This window comes from Neltuma alba, unplaced genomic scaffold, assembly GCF_004799145.2.
Source record: "Neltuma alba isolate B1F8T4 unplaced genomic scaffold, ASM479914v2 tig00004013_pilon, whole genome shotgun sequence".
NCBI lineage: Eukaryota > Viridiplantae > Streptophyta > Magnoliopsida > Fabales > Fabaceae > Neltuma > Neltuma alba.
The window spans coordinates 12750-31154 of NW_021633525.1; the positions used below are offsets into that span (position 1 = coordinate 12750).

The 18405-nt window shown below is 29.6% G+C and overlaps 1 protein-coding gene across 1 annotated transcript; it reads right to left on the reverse strand.

Annotated features, from left to right (window-relative positions):
* Positions 1 to 4546: 4546 nt before the first annotated feature.
* LOC114743405 (uncharacterized protein DDB_G0284459-like) lies at positions 4547 to 10297 on the reverse strand. The gene is made up of 3 exons (XM_028931615.1): positions 9796 to 10297; positions 9001 to 9679; positions 4547 to 5715 (listed from the first exon to the last, which is right to left on the reverse strand). Exons 1-3 carry the CDS (start codon positions 10206 to 10208, stop codon positions 4630 to 4632), a joined length of 2178 nt encoding a protein of 725 aa, XP_028787448.1. The 5' UTR covers positions 10209 to 10297; the 3' UTR covers positions 4547 to 4629.
* Between the last annotated feature and the right edge of the window lie 8108 nt (positions 10298 to 18405).

Below are 18405 nucleotides of genomic sequence, written 5' to 3' on the forward strand. Positions count from 1 at the left end.
GAAGTTTGTATGTGTTTTTAAAATATATACGAGTAACATAGATAATTTCGTCAATATGTACCTTATTTTTTTTATTTTATGAGAAGTTTGCATTAGTTCACACGCACATCTATAATCTATAATAAATTGAAACTATCAACAATGAAATTTATTTCCTAGTAAAAAAAACAATGAAATTTATTTTAATTGAACTTCTTATATTTAATTTAACACACGTAAAGTCAGTTGCATCTCTCCAAAAAAACAAAAATTCTGTTATTCGTTTGAGAATTAAGGGGTTGTTTGTGTCATGGACAAATTATTGCTTGCTTTGTTAAAACTCCAAAAGTGGTATCGCTACCAACCATGAATATTTTACTTCTTCATGGGAAAGGCACTTTTTTAAAGTTTTTTCCCCCCCTTTCTTGTTAAAACTACTTTTCCATTAAAAAAAAAAAACTACGTCGGTCTTAATTATAAGAACTAATTGATTAATTTGATAAGATTAAGAAAACAAGTTAAATTAGTTATTTGTAATAAATAGGTGTTGTCTTTCCTAAAATATCTTTGCTAATCAAATTTATTAGTTAGAACTACTATTATTAGATGGACTACTTTGAAAAAAAAATACATAAATACAAGAGACAAAATAAATTGAGGTCTTATATGTAGGATCAAAATAAAAGTCAAACAAAGTTTTATATTAAGAATCAGAGGAAGTAAGAGATTTGGACCCCATAATTTTCTTTTTAGAAAATCTGAAATTGCTTAAAGCATAATCAATTATAGAATAAAAGTTAGTCCAGTTGATAAGAAATAGACTTATAACTTATAAAGTTATGAGTTTTAATCTCATTCCCAATGTCAAAATTTTGTTGTTGGTCAATTTGTATATACATCGTAAAACGTTATTTGAACTTAACTCACTTAAACTTTTTTAGCTATTTAAAAAAAAAAAAAAAAATCGATTATCGGATCCCCATCCGGCTGTCCCAGTGAGGAGACTTTTTTCGCATTTCTCTCTCATTAGACAATTTTTAAGAGTAAAAAGAAAAAATCTCACGCGACATATTTAAATTACGAACAAAATTTCTAAAAAAATTGTTCTCAAGTCCCTGCGCTTAAAATACTAGTCACTTGTGAATGAAAATGAAAACCTCTGGTAATAACTTTTCTGTCAAAATTAACAACCATTTTTCAGAATTAATTGACAACACTGATAAACTAATTATCAATTAAACAACTATTAACAATTAACAATTACTTAATCAAAATTAATAACTCTACGATAATAAATTCAAAATTACATCATAGAAAATTGAAGATTATTTTTCTTAAGACAGCTACCTAGCTAAATTAATGTTATTTATATATAATACTATCCCGGTCCTATTTATAATATCTCATTTATAAACTGCAAATGAGATCTTATAAATAAAATCAGAAATAGTAATTTTTATTATAAATTGAGTTGAGATCTTAATCGTCATTATTTTTTTTTTCCCGGTAACCAAGAGCTCCAAAGTTCAACTCCCACTAAAACCACTCTATCATTATTTACTAGTCATTGGCGGTGATGGAAAATTTTTTTTTCTAAATTAAGGACATCTTGATAAATGTACAATTAACTTAATTATTTAATTATTTCAAATAATCTTTTATTATTTTGAATTGTTGTGTGAGGCTGAGAGAAGATTTTTTCCTTTCTCTTTTTTCGATTACAAAGATTTTTCCTTTCTCTAGTTGATGAAAAAGACAGATAAATGCTGTCAAATCAATGACATTTTACAATCAATATATATTATAATATACAATTATATAAAGAATATCAGAAACAACTATTCTTTTGCGTATATGTTAAAATTTGCCAAATTAAAATCAAATAAAATTTTCTGTGGAAATTTTAGGTTCTAATTAATCTTCCAGGAGAAGGTGTGTGCATTGATTAATCCAAAGTATGAATAATATAAAATACTACTATTAAAATAATTGGAGTGTATAAGATTTTTAATGTGGTGGGGTCTGTGCGAGATGAGGAGAATTATTCTTCTTCTCATCTTCATATTCTTCCGCAGAAAACATTATCATTACTTCTATCAGCATTGTGTATTTGAGACGATCAGTAAATATATCTTCCACCATAAAATGAAAATAGATAAAAAAAATTCAAGTTTTTATTTTTATTTTTTGGTTCGAAACGTGTTTAGTTTTTCGTTGTAGTACTACCTCTGGTCCTTAATATAGAATCTTTGATTTTTATTTTGGTCTTAAATATAAAACCTCAATCAACCTTGTCTATAATATTTATACATTTTTTTCCAAAATAATCCTTCTAACAATAGTAGTTTTAGCCAATAAACTTGATTAGCAAAGATATTTTAGGAAAGACAACACTTATTTGTGATAAATAACTAACTTAACTTCTTTTTTTTATTTTTTCAAATTAGTCAACTAGCTATTATAATTAAAACCGGAGGTAGTTTTTTTTTTTTGGCCAACGAGTTTTTTGTTGTAATATGTCGGAAGCATTTTGAACCAACCATAATTTTGTGTTCTTTATTGGGCATAGGCATGCAAGAAATTCACGTCGCTTTCACAATATTTGTACGCTCATAAACTTTTAGTGAGAATCAACCACAAAAATAATTTTGATGGAATAGACCCTTTGATCGCGTGACAGAGATGGCCACGTCAGCATGTCCCTCCCTGTCTTTTCTTCTTTTTTTTTAAGACTAAATTTTAGAATAATTTATAAGTAATTTTTTAATTATGATTTACAGAATACAAGGTAAATATGTAAAAATAATTTTGTCTCAATTTATATATAATGTGTTTATAAGTAATTTCTAATATCATGCCAAATAGGGTTATAATCGACTTGTTAATTTTTGTGTGATTATTTTTTGACAAAAAAGTCTTGCAAAGATTATGTTATTGAATAATATTTTTTGTAGAATCATAAATAATGATTACCTTAATTATACTACTTCTGATCTTTAATATAATACTCCCTCCGTTCCTTATTATAAGAGACATTTGATGCTTATGGTATGTTTCTATATATAAGAGACACTTAAAAGTTGTCTCTACTTTTTTGTTGATTTCCTATTTTACCCATATTTATTATCTCCAACTCACACTCTCTCTCCCTCCCACTTCTCTTTCTTTTAATATTTTAATTATTCTCTCTCTTGCTCTCTTTCCTTATTAATGAGGGCATTTTTGGAAAACAAATTATACTTTTTACATATTAATTGTTCTTAACTAATTTTAACTGTTTTTTTGATCAACGTATTTCGGTTATTTGTCTCTTATAATAAGGAACGGAGGGAGTACCTTGTTTAACTTTTATTTTGATCCTAAATATAAGACCCCCAATCCACTTTGTTTTTCATAATTTATGTATTTTTTTTCCAAAGTAATCCTTCTAATAATAATATTTTTAGCTAATACACTTGATTAGCAAGAATATTTTAGGAAAGACAGCACATATTTATTACAAATAACTAACTTAACTTCTTTCCTTAATCTCCTTAAATTAGTCAACTAGCTCTTATTATTAGGATCGGAGATAATACTCCTCTGGTCCTTAATATAGGACCCAATTGTTGAGTTGTTTTTGGTTCTAAATATAAGACTCATTTCTTATATTTATCAATTTTCTCTAAATTACCCTTATAGATACTCCATCAACCATAATCAAGCAGAAGAAGGAGATGGGGTATTAAGAAAGATAATTACGATATTTTAGAAAAAACGTTTCACATTTTTTATAATTAACTAACTTATCTAATCTTCTTAATATAATCAAATTAGTTAAATGAGTGTTATATTAAGAACCGGAAGAGTATTTTATACTACTAATGTTTGTATTTTTCGTGGTAGTCAAAGGTGAATTGAATTTGAGGAGCAACTTGTCCAAAGAAATCTATCGTAAGAAGGAAACAAACAAAATAAACCCAAAGTTCAAACAGGAGATTGATATTGGCGCTAGCTAGCTTCCATGGGTGAATACAAAGCCCAAAATCCTCCAAAAAGTAATGCTTACAAGCCTAGTCAAGAGAATCATCATCTATAATCATAAAATTTAATACTATTTCGATTCTAAATATAAAATTTTTATCTATGATATAAAGATTTTATATTTAAGATTGAAGGAATATGTACTACCTCTAATCCTTCAATTTTTAATATCCAGTTGATTAATTTAAAAAAATTAAAAAAATTAAATTAATTAATTATAACATATATTACATGATATTTTTAAAATATTTATATATCATTAAATTATATATTAATCTATAAGTAAGACAAATTAGTTTTAAAAAATAATAAATATAAATAGTTTAAAATAATTTAGTAATTTTTGTAAATTAGTTAATTGAGTTTTATATTAAGAATCAAATAAAATATCACGTAACATATGCTATCATGTAGTTTAAACTTTTTTTTTTTTGGGGCAGAAATGAAAGAGATGTTTTCTTTTTCTTTTCTTTTAAAAAGCACTAGGATTGAGACCTACAGGTTCTGCAAAAATAAATAAATAAATAGTGAGTGAGAATGACAATGATATACAGTTTTTTTTTTTCCCCAATAAAAAACCAACTATGAAACTGCACCATTACATTCTCTAATTAATTTCTATATTACTTACTTCCTAGTTCGTTTCTTGGGCCTTTTATCCTTCCCCCCACCACCACCACTTTCCCTTCCTCGTTTAGCAGAAACTGAAGCATTATTATTACTTTCTGCTACTTTCTTCGGTGGCCTCCCTACACTTCTCTTTGACTGATTGCTATTGTTATTATATTTTGTATTATTCTCACTTCCTTTTCTCTCCCCTGATCCTCCACCTTGCCTCGCTGTTCTCTCCCTCCCTTTCTGATCGCCACCCTTTTTCTGATCTCTTCCGCCCCCTCCTCGGCCGCCGTCCCTCATTGCCTCGCCGGCGCTGTTTTTCTTTATCCTTTTTAAGAAATCTGCGGCCGCGCTCCTCTTTTTGTCCGACGCAGATCCTGCCTGTTCTTCTTCTGCGGCTGCTGCTTTGTTTTTTTGATCTGATTTGGGAGGGGTTGATTTACTGGACTGAAGCTTCTTGTTCTGGACGACTCCGGCGGCCCCGCTGCCACCGAGGTTTTTGTTGCTTCTTCTCAGGCTTCTTACTCGGGTCACCGGCTTATCCTTTGACTTAGGCGGCAGAGAAGGAGGAGCAGGAGGAGGAGAAGAAGGAGGAGGTTCTTCATCTGAGTCATCAGAAACCGACGGTGGCCTCTTCTGGGGTGGTGGTGGTGGTGGCTTCTTCTCGCTGCTTGATCGTTCACTACCCTTATTATGGCCAAAGGCAGAGGCAGAGGAAGGTTTACTGGATATCGAACTTCGCTTCCGGCAAACAAGTATGGGAGCAGAAGCTTTGTGCTTGGAAAGCAGATTAGTAGACTCAGGCTTGGCTGACGATGACGGTGGCGCCGGCGGCGGAGGCGGGAGTGAAGGAGCGGTGTTATTGTGGGTGGTGAAGCTCTTCATCTCGTCGGAGACGAGGTTGCAGAGTTGGGTGGCGGCGCGTGACTGGACGGAATGGGTGGGGAAGAAGGCGATGAAGTTGGTGAAGAGGAGAAAGAGGTCGCGGAGGAAGGCGGTGGAGCCGCCGGAGGAGTAATAGCCGTTTCGAAGTCGCGTTTGGATGATTTCTAGGTCCACGTGCTCCCGTACCATGCTTTTGTATTTTTCCCATTCCTCCTGCAAGCCCAAAAAAACAAAAACAATTAGTACATTACATTTATTACATTTATTGATTTATTGACGTATAAGTGCATTGATAATACAGTACTACCTCATGTTCTAATTATAAGACCCGGTTGATTTATTTGAGGAGATTAAAGAAGTAAGTTAAGTTAGTTATTTATAATAAATAAGTATTGTTATTCCTAAAATATCCTTGCTAATTAAGTGTATTGGCTAGAACTATCATTATTAGAAAGACTATCTTGGAAAAAAATACATAAATATGAGAGACAAAATAAATTGGGGTTTTATAATTAGAACCAAACAAAAAGTCAAACGAGGTCTTATATTAAGGACCGGAGGTAGTAATTTTTATAAATATACATATAATTTCTATATTCTAAAAATCATCATATACTTTCCGGTAGCAAAAAAAAAATCATCATATACTATACAAGTTTAAAGTAGATACTCCTCTGGTCCTAAATATAAGACTCTTATACACTAGTATAAGGGTCTTACATTTAAGACCGGAAGAGTATATTATATTTCGCCAAAAATTATATATAAAAAATAAAAAAATTAGGTAAGTCTCATATATAATGTATATTATCAAATTCTAAACAAAATAAATTATGTAACAAAATTCTAAACAAGCATATCAAAATGAGATATAAAAACATGAGCAATATGCATACCTAGAATGACTAAATGCGGGCATACATAAGCCCAAAAAGCCCTCTTTAATAAAGTTCACATTATTCTTAATTTAATAATTTAAAATTCTCACTCTAATATCTGAAGAGAATGAAAAAAAAAAAAAGATCACAATAATAATATAAAATTTTTTTAGAAATGATAACATGGAGGCCAATGAGATATTTTAAAGCTGGTTGATCATCTTTTGAGTTTTAAATTAAGCAATTAAAATTTCGGATATCTCAGATAATAATATTAAAAACTTTAATGCCAGTTAAAGGTAACAAAAAAATTCATATATACAACACAATTATTGTGGGGTGGGAAATCCTGCAAAAGTGTATTATTAAAATGGTCGAGCATAAATGAAGCCGGACAAAGTTGGATGATTAGGATCAAACCACGTCATCCTAGCACCAAAGTGACGGCTCCGGAAAATGGCATAAAAATCTAATTAATTTATTAAATATCTAAAGTCTCATACCATAAGTAACGTATTTATTTATTCCTCATTTAATTGGTAAAAAACACAGAATAACATGATAAATTCCTCAAAAACATTAAAATTACGTAAAGAAAAAAAATTTGGTCAAATTCTTATCAAGTTCTACAATTATACATGATTGTGTATTCTTTTTTCATATAGATTTATAATTAAATAATAATATTTTAAAAATAGAACATGTAATCATGTGTAATTAGAGAATTTATCATGACAGATATATAATGTTAGTATTGTCCTTAAGTAAACATTTCAGAATAAATTTAGCAAGAACAAAAAAGTCAATATCTAAACTAAAATTGTAAGCCTCAAAGGTTTACATACACCACCAAACATTTTACTTTCATTTATGATAAATGTGGACTATATAAGATCTTCTGTTAATAAATAATTTTTTGCAATGCAGAATGCCGAATGCTAAACGTTGTGCGCCATGGATAAACTTAAATATTCTTCTTATTTTAGTTACGTACTCAATTAAAACATGGAATTCTTCTATCAAAGCAGCCTAAGTCAACCAATCAAATAGCATATTGAGGTATTCTAACTTCTAAGCATAAAAGCGCCATTTTCTTTTCTCGTATTTTTTGTCAAAAGAATTATTCCTATTGTTCAATTACTTCTTCTAGTGCTGTATGTACAAGCTAATTAGGGTTGTATTTAAATCTACCCGTAAACTTCAATTTACATTATCTTTAAAAATATATAATTTTTTCCTCTAAATTATTCTTTATACAAGGTTTTCATTAAGAGATCATTCAAATACAAATAATTGAGTAGATTATTTTTTAAAAAAAAAAATTTAACAAATAACTAATTTAATTAATTTTTTAATATCTGTAAATTAATTATTTTATTTTTTTGTTGAAGACCGAAAGGAATTTTTCATGGACGGATCCACATAGCCCAGAATTAGAACTAACAAATGGGCCCTAAGGAAATAATCTCATGGCATGATAAGCACGTTGCATAGGGAAGAGGTCCTCCATGGCACGAGCTCACTAAAAATATTACATTTTTATACTATATTTCTTAGTTTTTTTTACCTAAATCAGGAAAAAAAATATTCTGACCAAAAATTTTTTTTTAAAAATGTGTGGCACTCACTTTAAAAAAAAAAGGGAAAATTTTAAATGAGAAAAAAAAACATGTCCAGATATAATCTGACACGTCAAGACAATTCTGGAAACCAATAACCAAAATAATTTTTATACAAAATTATATCTACATATATAGATTAAGAAATGTATATTATTAGCATTTTTGGGGGGTGGTGAATGATGAATATCTGAACTTCCATATAAAGGACGGACAAAGAAAAGGTTCTTCATCATATCCAACTGCCTCTTATCCAATTCTCACAACTCATCACATTGCCTCACTACTTTTCCCTCAAAATAAATCACTCTGCTCCTTACTCTTATTTTTTTTTTTTAATTATTTTCATTTAATTTTTTTTTATAAAGTTTGAAAATCGAATTACCAGCAATCGGACGAGAACCTCTATATATTACTCAACAAAATTAATTTAATTTTTTTTTTAAAATTTGGGTAAATTTGTTTAGTCATTTATGGAGTTTTGGATTGGTGGTGCTCACAAACTTGGTGTCCATTTCAAAAGTGGTCCCTATTTGGTTCACAGTCATGATTTATGAACGTAAGCACCAACTTGTTCTCCACGGTGCCCTTTATATTATAAAGTTTTAAGTATACACACGTTTACGATTTTGCTCATACCATTCTCCTATATACTAATACCCTAATAAAAGAAACTTTAGGAAATCCCACAAAAGCCCCTATTTTAAAATTTTACTAATTAAAAACGTCCTTCTGATTGATAAAAATCTTCAGTTAGGGTCTTAGGGACTTTCCAAGAAATTTGTGCATTGATTTTCTGATAAAAATATAACAAATTGAAGTTATTTGTATAACAGTTTTGAGGCCTTGCATGCATGTTATCTTGGGCGTTGCAATAAAACGTAATTTAAGAAAAAACCAAACAAATTGAGAAATTTTGAATTTTTTTGGAAAGTGTGAAATACCGGTTTTGTCCACGCGCAAAAGAAAAGGAGGAAGGGAATTTTGGATGGGGAAAATACCTGGCTTTCAAGACGGCGCTCGAACAACGAGCTGTTCTCATGTCCTTTGATCAGCTCCAAGAGGCCAACCAACGGTTGTGATTTCGCGGCAACCTCGTCGTTCTCCGGCGCCTCCTCCTCGCCGTTACCTCCGCCGCCGGGGATCTTCTTCCTCTTTCGCGTCTTCCTCTTCCTCGTCAGGCTCGCTGAGCTCTGCACCTCGCTGCTCTCCCTCGTCCCTCCCCCTTCCGAGTTGGCCACCGAGTCTCTCAACTCCGACGAGTCCTGGACTTTTTTATCCTCACTCGGATCCGGTTTTTTCGTACCGGTTTGAGCCGGAGACGGTTCAGGCTTCACGTCTTCCTCCCCGGTTTTCTCCCCCGCTGATCTTGAACCGGTCGAATTCGACTCGTTAACTGATTGGTTGTCCCGGTCCGAGTCGTCCCCCACTGGAAGCTTATTAGTACTGCTGTTATTGTTGTTATTATTATCGTTACTATTATCATTTCCATCGTCATCGACCCGCCTTACCGGTTCAGAATTCGCCGGTTCAGGCTCTTCTCCTCCTCCTCCGTTTTTTTCGTCGTTTTCCGGTTTCCCGGAGTCTTCCAGATCTGGTTTCTCATCTCGTTCGGCGTCATTCTCCTTCAAGCTTTTTTCTCTCTCCTCCTCCAATCGCTTCACCTTGTGCTGCAACGATCTTTTCTCGAAATAAAAATAAATAACAATAAGAAAAAAAATAAATAGATCTAAAACGAAAATAGTAAATAAAAAGGAATATTAAAAATCCGGAAATGAAGGGAGGGAGAGACGTACAGAATAGAGACGTCGTGACGTTGGACCTCTCGCCGGAGCTCAGCTACCCGGAGCTTACGCAATTCGTCGAGCCAGGGAACGTGATCGACGACGTCGTCGGCGGGGGCGCCGTTCTCCGGAGGCTCCCGAACGGCGTCGTTGCATTGGGCGGTGAATCGGCGTTCAAGATCGAGGAATTTCTGCTCGCAGTTGCGGGCGGTGGTGAGGAGGTGAGGGAGGTTGGTGCGGTTCTGGATCTCCATGGCGACGGTGTACCAGTCGTTAGAGCCATGGCGTTTGACGGCGGAGGCTAGGAGAAGGTCCTCCCACGTGCCCCAAGTTTGACGGTGGTGATGGTGGTGGCGGTGGTGGTTCTTGTTGTCGGGGTTACGGTGGTGGGGGTGGTGGTGATTCTGGTTTCGCTGCTTTTCCATGAGAAGGTTTAAGAATAACTGCTACTTTGCAGCCCTTGCCTCATTTTTCTCGACCCTCAATCCCTCTTCAAAATCCTCTGACCAAAAAAAAAAAATTGCGCTTCAAAAATCCCATTCCTTTCTCTTATGCTTTCAAAATGCAAACTTTTTTTTTTTTGGGCACGTACCCGCACACCCCAGATACATTTAACCAAAAACCATGGGAACGTGTATGTATAAAAAAAATTAGGTGAGTGCTATGTATGTGCACAAAGCTCAAAATAATAATTTATTTGCCATTTTTGAATAATACGGTTATTTTTATTATTTATATTTACATGAGAGATTGTGGATAAATATTATATAAGTACATATGATTATAGACTGTGTTATGTATCATTTTGCTCGTAAAAGAAAAGTGTTATCCCCTTTGAATTAGTTATATGGAAATAGTTTTGCACTCTACTAAGTAAATATGTGAGGAAAATTTAGTTTTGTAAAATGTAAAAATGTTTTCTTTAAATTTTAAAGCTTTCAAACTGGAAAGTACTTAAAATTAAAAAATACTGTTTAAATTTTATTATTTGAAACTCATTTGGGGTCATTTTGAAAAATGAACCAACGTTAAATAACGATGATATGGAAAAGATATAATAAATTTTTTTTTTTGCCAACGAATAAATATTTTATATTATGCCTTGTAGGAAAATATTAGAGGGAGTACTTAAGAGTGCTAACTTGATGATGACAGTTTTTTTTTTCATTTTAGATATTATTTTTTAAAATCGAAATTAATAATACAGATAATAAAAAAATAATGATTACACAAAAATATAAAGTAATTTTGGATTTAGTGCCTTGAAAATGATGCATCCCTTTTGTATATCTTATTGTATACCCAACCAAATGAAACCTAAAAGTAGAGGAGAAAGCAGGCTAAACTCTTATCAATCATTTATAATTTAGCCTATTTTGAGTTTAATCTAACTTTTTTAGTAAATAGATCATTATTTATTGTCAAACTTATTTAGGTAAATAGGTCGTAATTATTTTATACGCTCTAGCTTATTTATTTATTTGTAATTTGCGCGATCATATATAATTATATATATCATATCATCTAAAATAATTTTGTAAACTATTTATAAAATCTTTTTTTAAAAAAAAATTTTCCCTTGCCTCATTTTCCTCGGCCGTCAATGCCCACTTCAAAATCCCCTGACCAACAAAACACATTTGCACTTCAAAAATCCTATTCCTTTCTCTTCAGCTTTCAAAACGTAAACCCTTTTTTTTTTGGCACATACTAAAACTCCCCATGGGTGTCATGTATTTGCATAAAGCTAGAAAATAGCACACGATTTTATTTATGAATTTTGAATAAAAACGAATAGCTTTGTGATTTATAATTAAAAAGAATAAAATACGAATACAGTGATGTAATAATGATTACCATTACACGCCTTATTATACACTTTTAACGGGTTGAACCAAATAGATTACAAGGTAAATACTCTTTCTATTTTTTTTTATAATCAAAACTAAAAAGATACTTAAGACTTATCAACTTTGTAAAAAAAATAAGAAAAAATAAATTTTTTCATTATTTAAATTTTAAATCCATGTGGTTTAATTTTGAAAAATGAATTTGCATAAAATAATAAATTACTATCTCCAATCTTAATTATAAGACCTCTTTTATAATCTATAAATAAAATTTTATAATTAACATCAGAGGTACTATCACTCTGGGTTGGGAGAAGGGAATTTAAAAAAGTATCCGAATGAATCCACGTACAAAAGGTTTTTTTTTTTTTTCAATTATCAAAAGGGTAGAAAGATGTTTGCTCCGTTCTACATTTGGGTTGGGAGACACAGTAATGTAATCTCGAGTATCACTCTGCATTGGTTAAAAAACAAAAAAAAATAATATCTCCCGTTCTTAATATAAAAATTAGTTAACTAATTTGAGTAAATTAAAAAAACTAATTAAGTCATTTATTTATAATAACTAGGTGTTGTTTTTTCTAAAATATCTTTGCTAATCAAGTGTATTGGTTAGAACTATTATTATTACAAAAACTATTTTAAGAAAAAATATATAATACGAAAGATATAGTAGATTAAGGTCTTATATTTAGAATCAAAATAAAATTTAAACGAGGTCTTATATTAAGAATCGGAAGTAATAATAAAAATGAGAACGGTTGAAAATTATAATTTTTTTTAATATAATGTTTTTACATTATTCATGTTATTATTTAAGTTATTTACTTTCAGTGTTTTTATTATTGTAGTGTTCGAATGACAACACAAAATTAGTTTTTTTTATATAATTAACATTTTTTTAATTAGATATAAATAATACAAACGTTATCTAAATCTTGCATGTAACTGTATGGTTGTGCATTAAAAAAGTAGGTGACTCAAGCATGGTTGAGGAACATTGACTTCATATTCAATTTATTTATAATCATCTATATATATGACCAAGAAATAAAAATTCATTATACAGTTTTGTATTGCCCACATTGAAATATGAATGTTTTTTTGCCCTTTTCTACCTTTTTATTCTCCTTTTTATTACGTCATTAAAAAAGTTTCTGATATTCTGCATATTGCAGAAGGGACTTCTTTTATTAATTTTGAGTTATAAATAATATAGCTTAATATATTTTTGTTTGTGTTCTGGTACTTAAGCTTTCCTTTCCAATGGCTGTGACTTTTTGCAAGTTTGTTGTCGACCAAAAAACACTTGCTTGACCCGGCCCATTGAGGCCCAATATGGCGCAACCTCATACATCACCCTAGCTTGCGGCAAGGGATATAATTCAGCTAATACTAACTCGTGGGTGTGGAACCAACAACGGGACTAAGTCTAGTAAAAGAGATTAGTTCTTCACAACATGACGAATTAATGTTCAAATCTTTACTGTGACAGGTGCTCACATTTAAGGCTTATTTGGTTTGAAGGGAAGGTAGGGGAGGGAGGGAGGTTTTATCTTCACCTTGTTTGGTTTGATTAAAAAGAAAGGCAGGAGAGGATATTTAATGATTCCTTATTTGGTTCAAGAATGGGAGGGGAGGGATCGAAATAATCAATTTACTATTTTATCCTTACATATTAGTTTATATTTTTTATTGATGTATTATATAAATTAACTTACATCTTAACTTAAATTATATAATTTAATAAAAATCCAGTCTTATCATGCTAATATGTGCATTAAAAAACCGGTAGAGTAATTTTTATCCTAATTAGTATAATAATATATTTGAAATAATCAAATTAACAAATTTTATATGCTCTAAGAAAAATAAAATTTTATTCTCTTTAAGCTATCATTTTCTTCAGTTTTAAAATATATTTAGTAAATAATATATTTATAAAAAACAATTAATTTTATAATATTATAATTTTTATTTAATTAATTTTTGTTATAATATATTTTTTTAAATATAATAACTTTTATTTTTATTTTTTGCTTAGGATAATATATTTTTTATTTGAAATAAATATTATAATAATATATTTTATGGGTAGTAGTGGAATATTAAAAAAATCATCAAGATATGATAGTCCAAAAATTTAGCTTCTCTCCAAAAAATTCCAATTTGAGGGGAGTTAAAATGGAGGGAGGGAGAGGGAGGGGGAGGGAATATTTTGGCTTCCCTCTCTTCCAAAATTTTTAACCAAATGAGGGGAGGGGCTTATTTTCCCTCCCCTCCCCTCCCCTCCCCCACTCTCCCCTCCAACCAAACAAACTCTTAGTGCCGGACAGTATCTTAAATAGGATTGCTTCCAATAAAAAGATACTATGTTTTAGCACCAAAAAAATTGTAAGTGTGAAGACATGTTTTGATCTTTGAGAAGTCTTTCAGAGCCCAACTTGTCTAAATTTTTGGCACAAAAAAACCTAACTTGAGGTTCTAAATATAAAATCTCAATTTATTTTATTTTCAATATTTGTAATTTTCTCCTTAAAATATTCTTACTAATTACACACGTATGTTTAGGGGACTTTATCAAAGAATAATTTCAATACATATGATTCATAAGAGTATTTTAAAAAAAATTAACATGTCTTTATTACAAATAATTAGTTTAACTTATTTTTCTTATATTCTTAAATTAGTTATTTAACTTTTATATTAATGACAAGTAGTGCTTGCTGCATTGTTTATTACACCTTTTTTAACATTTGAAAAACAAAAAAAAATAAAATTATGGAGTTACAAGAAGGGGATATTTTATGCAATAATTTAGATGCACTGTCTTTTTTATAAAAAAAAAAAAGTAGAATGCATTTATTCAATATACCAAGGCATCGTGGTCGGCATGAGAGGGAAAAAATAGAATAGAAATAGGTATGGAAAAAAAATTGCCTTGTATTTATAAAAATAAGAAGAGAGTTTTTTTTAAAAAAAATAATATCTGGTATAATAGAAATAGAGAAAAATTATGAATTAGATAATGTTAAAATTACTAAAGCGCCTCGTCAAGGGTTCAAAGGACAAAGTCTCATTTGCCGTACTATTCATAAGGCACTGTAAAGGAATAAAATTGGCATTCACATAAATAGTTGAGGGAAAGAAGTTCATGCAAACCAAATGACTTCTTTTTTCCTTTTTTTTCTCTTTTAATTTTTTGGTTGTTTTATTTCTTTTTTTATCGGTAGAATGAGTTATCTTTTTAAAATTTTCTTAAATTTAATGTTGCATATAGATAATCGAGAGTTTGAATTCTTAAATCAGCTTTTTTGTCATAATTCACATATTCGTTTTATCCTCTACACAAAAAAAAAGTTCAAATTCACATGCTCACATTTAAGAAAGTCATGGAAGAAGAAATGCTTGCTGCCATTTGAGTTTCAAGACAACTATACTTTTTATCTTATATAAACTATAAGCCACTTTAATCTCCCCTCCCCCAATTAAACGAAAACATTGTTAATCTCCCTGGATAATACTAGCTGCATAAATGAATATTGTTGGCAAAATAAGATTCTGCATAAATGTTGCAAATTACCAAAATATCACAATTATATTTCACTGATATTTAGTACCGATACATGAGTTTAATTTTATTAAATGCCTAGCATTACCATTAAGCTGGCCAAGTACGATATATGCATAACTGTTAGGATACACTCTTCTGATCTTATTTATAAATTACTTTTAACATGTTTTACACATATTAAGAAAAATTTTAAATTTTATTAATTGTTATTTAAAATTTAACAACTTTTCAACTCTATCTCTATTTGATATACATTATACTTTATATAAACAAAGTCAACAAAATAATAAATAAAAATAAAATTGTATATCTATACAAAAAAATTTTCTCACTGTTTTATAAATAGGACAAAAAGTATTTTTTTTTCTACCCCATAAATAGGATCAGAGGAGTATATACACTGCGTATTCAGGTTTAATATATCCTTATATGTATTTGGTATAAATATGAAAAGTCCTCCATACTATTAAATTACTGGTACATATCTATTGGATTCATAAATGCAGGAGAAAAGTCAGAGAGAATCATAAAGATTACAAACACGTTTTCCCGTTGGCGGAAAAAAAAAACGCGCTTTCCGATTGTGAATATAAAATTTAATCAATCAATTTATGTAGATTATGAAATTAAATTCGTTGGGGGCCAAAAAAAAAAACGTTAAACTGGTTATTTGTTACTCTTCTCATCCTATTTATACGGCATTTTCAATATATTTCACACAGACAAAAAAAAAATCTTAAACTGCATTAACTCTTCATTAAAATATAATAACTTTCTAACTTTACCCATATTTAATATATACATATTTAAAAAAAAAAACTATCTATACTATAATAAATGAAAGACAATAGAGTACATTCATCATAAAAATTTAATGAAATTACTTATAAATAAGAAAAAAATATTATCATTTTATTCTATAAATAGAACCAGAGAAGAATTATTATGGGAAAATGTAATTTTTTTGGCTTAAAAAAAATCCTGTTTTAACGAGGTAAACACAAAAGACAAAAAAAGTGAGAAAAACTATGAAACAGTTTAGGGAGAAAAGTAAAATGAGTTAGATACTTTAAAAAGTATATTTTTAATTTTTTAACCTTAAAATTTTTTTAAAAAATAACATTAAGATATTAAATGTTAATAAAATATTTTCAAATACTAACATATTTAGTTTAATTTTTAAAATATCTATGATTGTTACAAAAAATTATCATTAAAACCTAATGATTTTAGGGTTAAAGGACCAAATATATACTTTTTAAAATTAAGGAATCAAAATAAAACCTTATATAAAGTTAAAAGGCTAAATGTATACTTTAGCCAAAGAATTTAAATTTCTATATTTAAAACTAAAATAAATCTTTTAAATCTTAACTAAGTCTTATATTTAGAATAAATACGATGAAATATGATTTATCTTCATTTCATATATTGTGACATACGACCAAGAAGGAAGAATGTCACGTCTATTCATATCTTTTTAATAGAAATTAAGCACTTGGTATAAGGAAAATGAAGGAGAGGGGAGTGAAAATTTGAAAAAATAGTAAATAAAGACCGTAAACTTGTGATTTAGGACTCCTAATTGGAAAATAGCAAATAAAGACCAGATCTCAAATTATAAATATGAAATCTTATTAAAATTTCTGAAATGCCCCTCAACTAAATGACAAATTGATTATAAGAAATGACAATTTCAGTAGATCAGATTACAACTTAACTGAGGGTATGCCAAATGACAAATTGACTATGAGATATGATAAGTTCACTTTAGCAAATGACAACTTTAGTAAACCAAATCACAATTTGGCTGAGGGGCATTTTAGACATTTCACCAAGATTTTATATTTGTAATATGGGACCGGGTCTTTATTTGTCATTTTTCAAATTGAGAGTACCAAATCATAATTTCACATATTAGGAGGTTTTTATTTGCTATTTTTTCCAAAAATTTTGACCAGCTTTGTATAAAAAATTGAAGAAGTTGGGTTAAAAATTTTTGTTACTCCTTTTTTTTAATTTTTTATTAAAATTTTATTACTCTACCTCTTTAATTTTTTAAATCAAACGCAATTTTATATGATTTCCCTATTAGTTTTTGTTCATACAAAAGAATATTTTTTTGGTCCAGCATATATCCCTCTTCCCACCGGATCAAATGAAGAATAACAATATTGCTCAAGCACATATTTTTTTCCAAAACAATTTTTTGTTTCTCTGCTATTAAATTATAAATGGAAGACATCCAATGACGAGCTAACTAGTGTTTGAGATGTATATTTTTTTCCCCTTAATTGTTCGTCATTTGCTTTCCCACCTAATGAAACAGAACTTTAGTTTAATGTTCATTATTTGTTTATAAGTAGGGGAGGAAGACAAAAAAATCAATAAAAGCATAAAGTATTGAAGGAAACTTTTTGATAAATGATAATACTCACAAAAAATTAATTATTATTAAAGCATAATGATACAATGCCACTCATGCAGTTACTCTCACTTAATGAGATAAAATTTAGAGTAAAAGTGTACTCAATACCTTGAACTATTTTTAGAAGTGTATCTAACATACTAAATTATTTTAGGAGTGCATCCAGCATTTTTACCTCTTGTCTATTAAGTGCTCGTTTGGATTAGTAGTGAACAACTGTGATTTTAGGTCACCATGAATTTTACAAGTGACACTGGCTATAAGTGATATTGATTAATTGTGATTTCTATTTGGATATGTATTTTTTATAAGTGACTTTAAGAATTATGATTATATTTGGTTTTTATTTATTAAAATTAAATATGGATATATAATTATCAAAAAGGCATAAATTTAATAAACATTATTAAATATAATCATTTGGGAAAAAATTTCAAAAAAGTGTGGGAGAGTAAATTGGGGAAAATTCAGTTGATAAAAATTGATTGGATTTGTTTAAAGGCATAAGTTACTCCTTGGTCTTTACTCTAAAAGTGCGGTGAAAAAGTGAAATAATGATTTTTTGAGATTTTATAAAAATTAGCCAAACAAAATAAACATACTTTGTCTAGCAATTATTTTTCTTACTTAGTACCTCATCATCGTAATCCTCTCAAAATAGAACCAATTTTTTTAATAATTTAAGATGCTGATACACTTTCAAAAATAGGTCAGATTACTATGTCCATCTTTACCCTAGAATTTATTATTGTTCCTGTTATTATTATTTT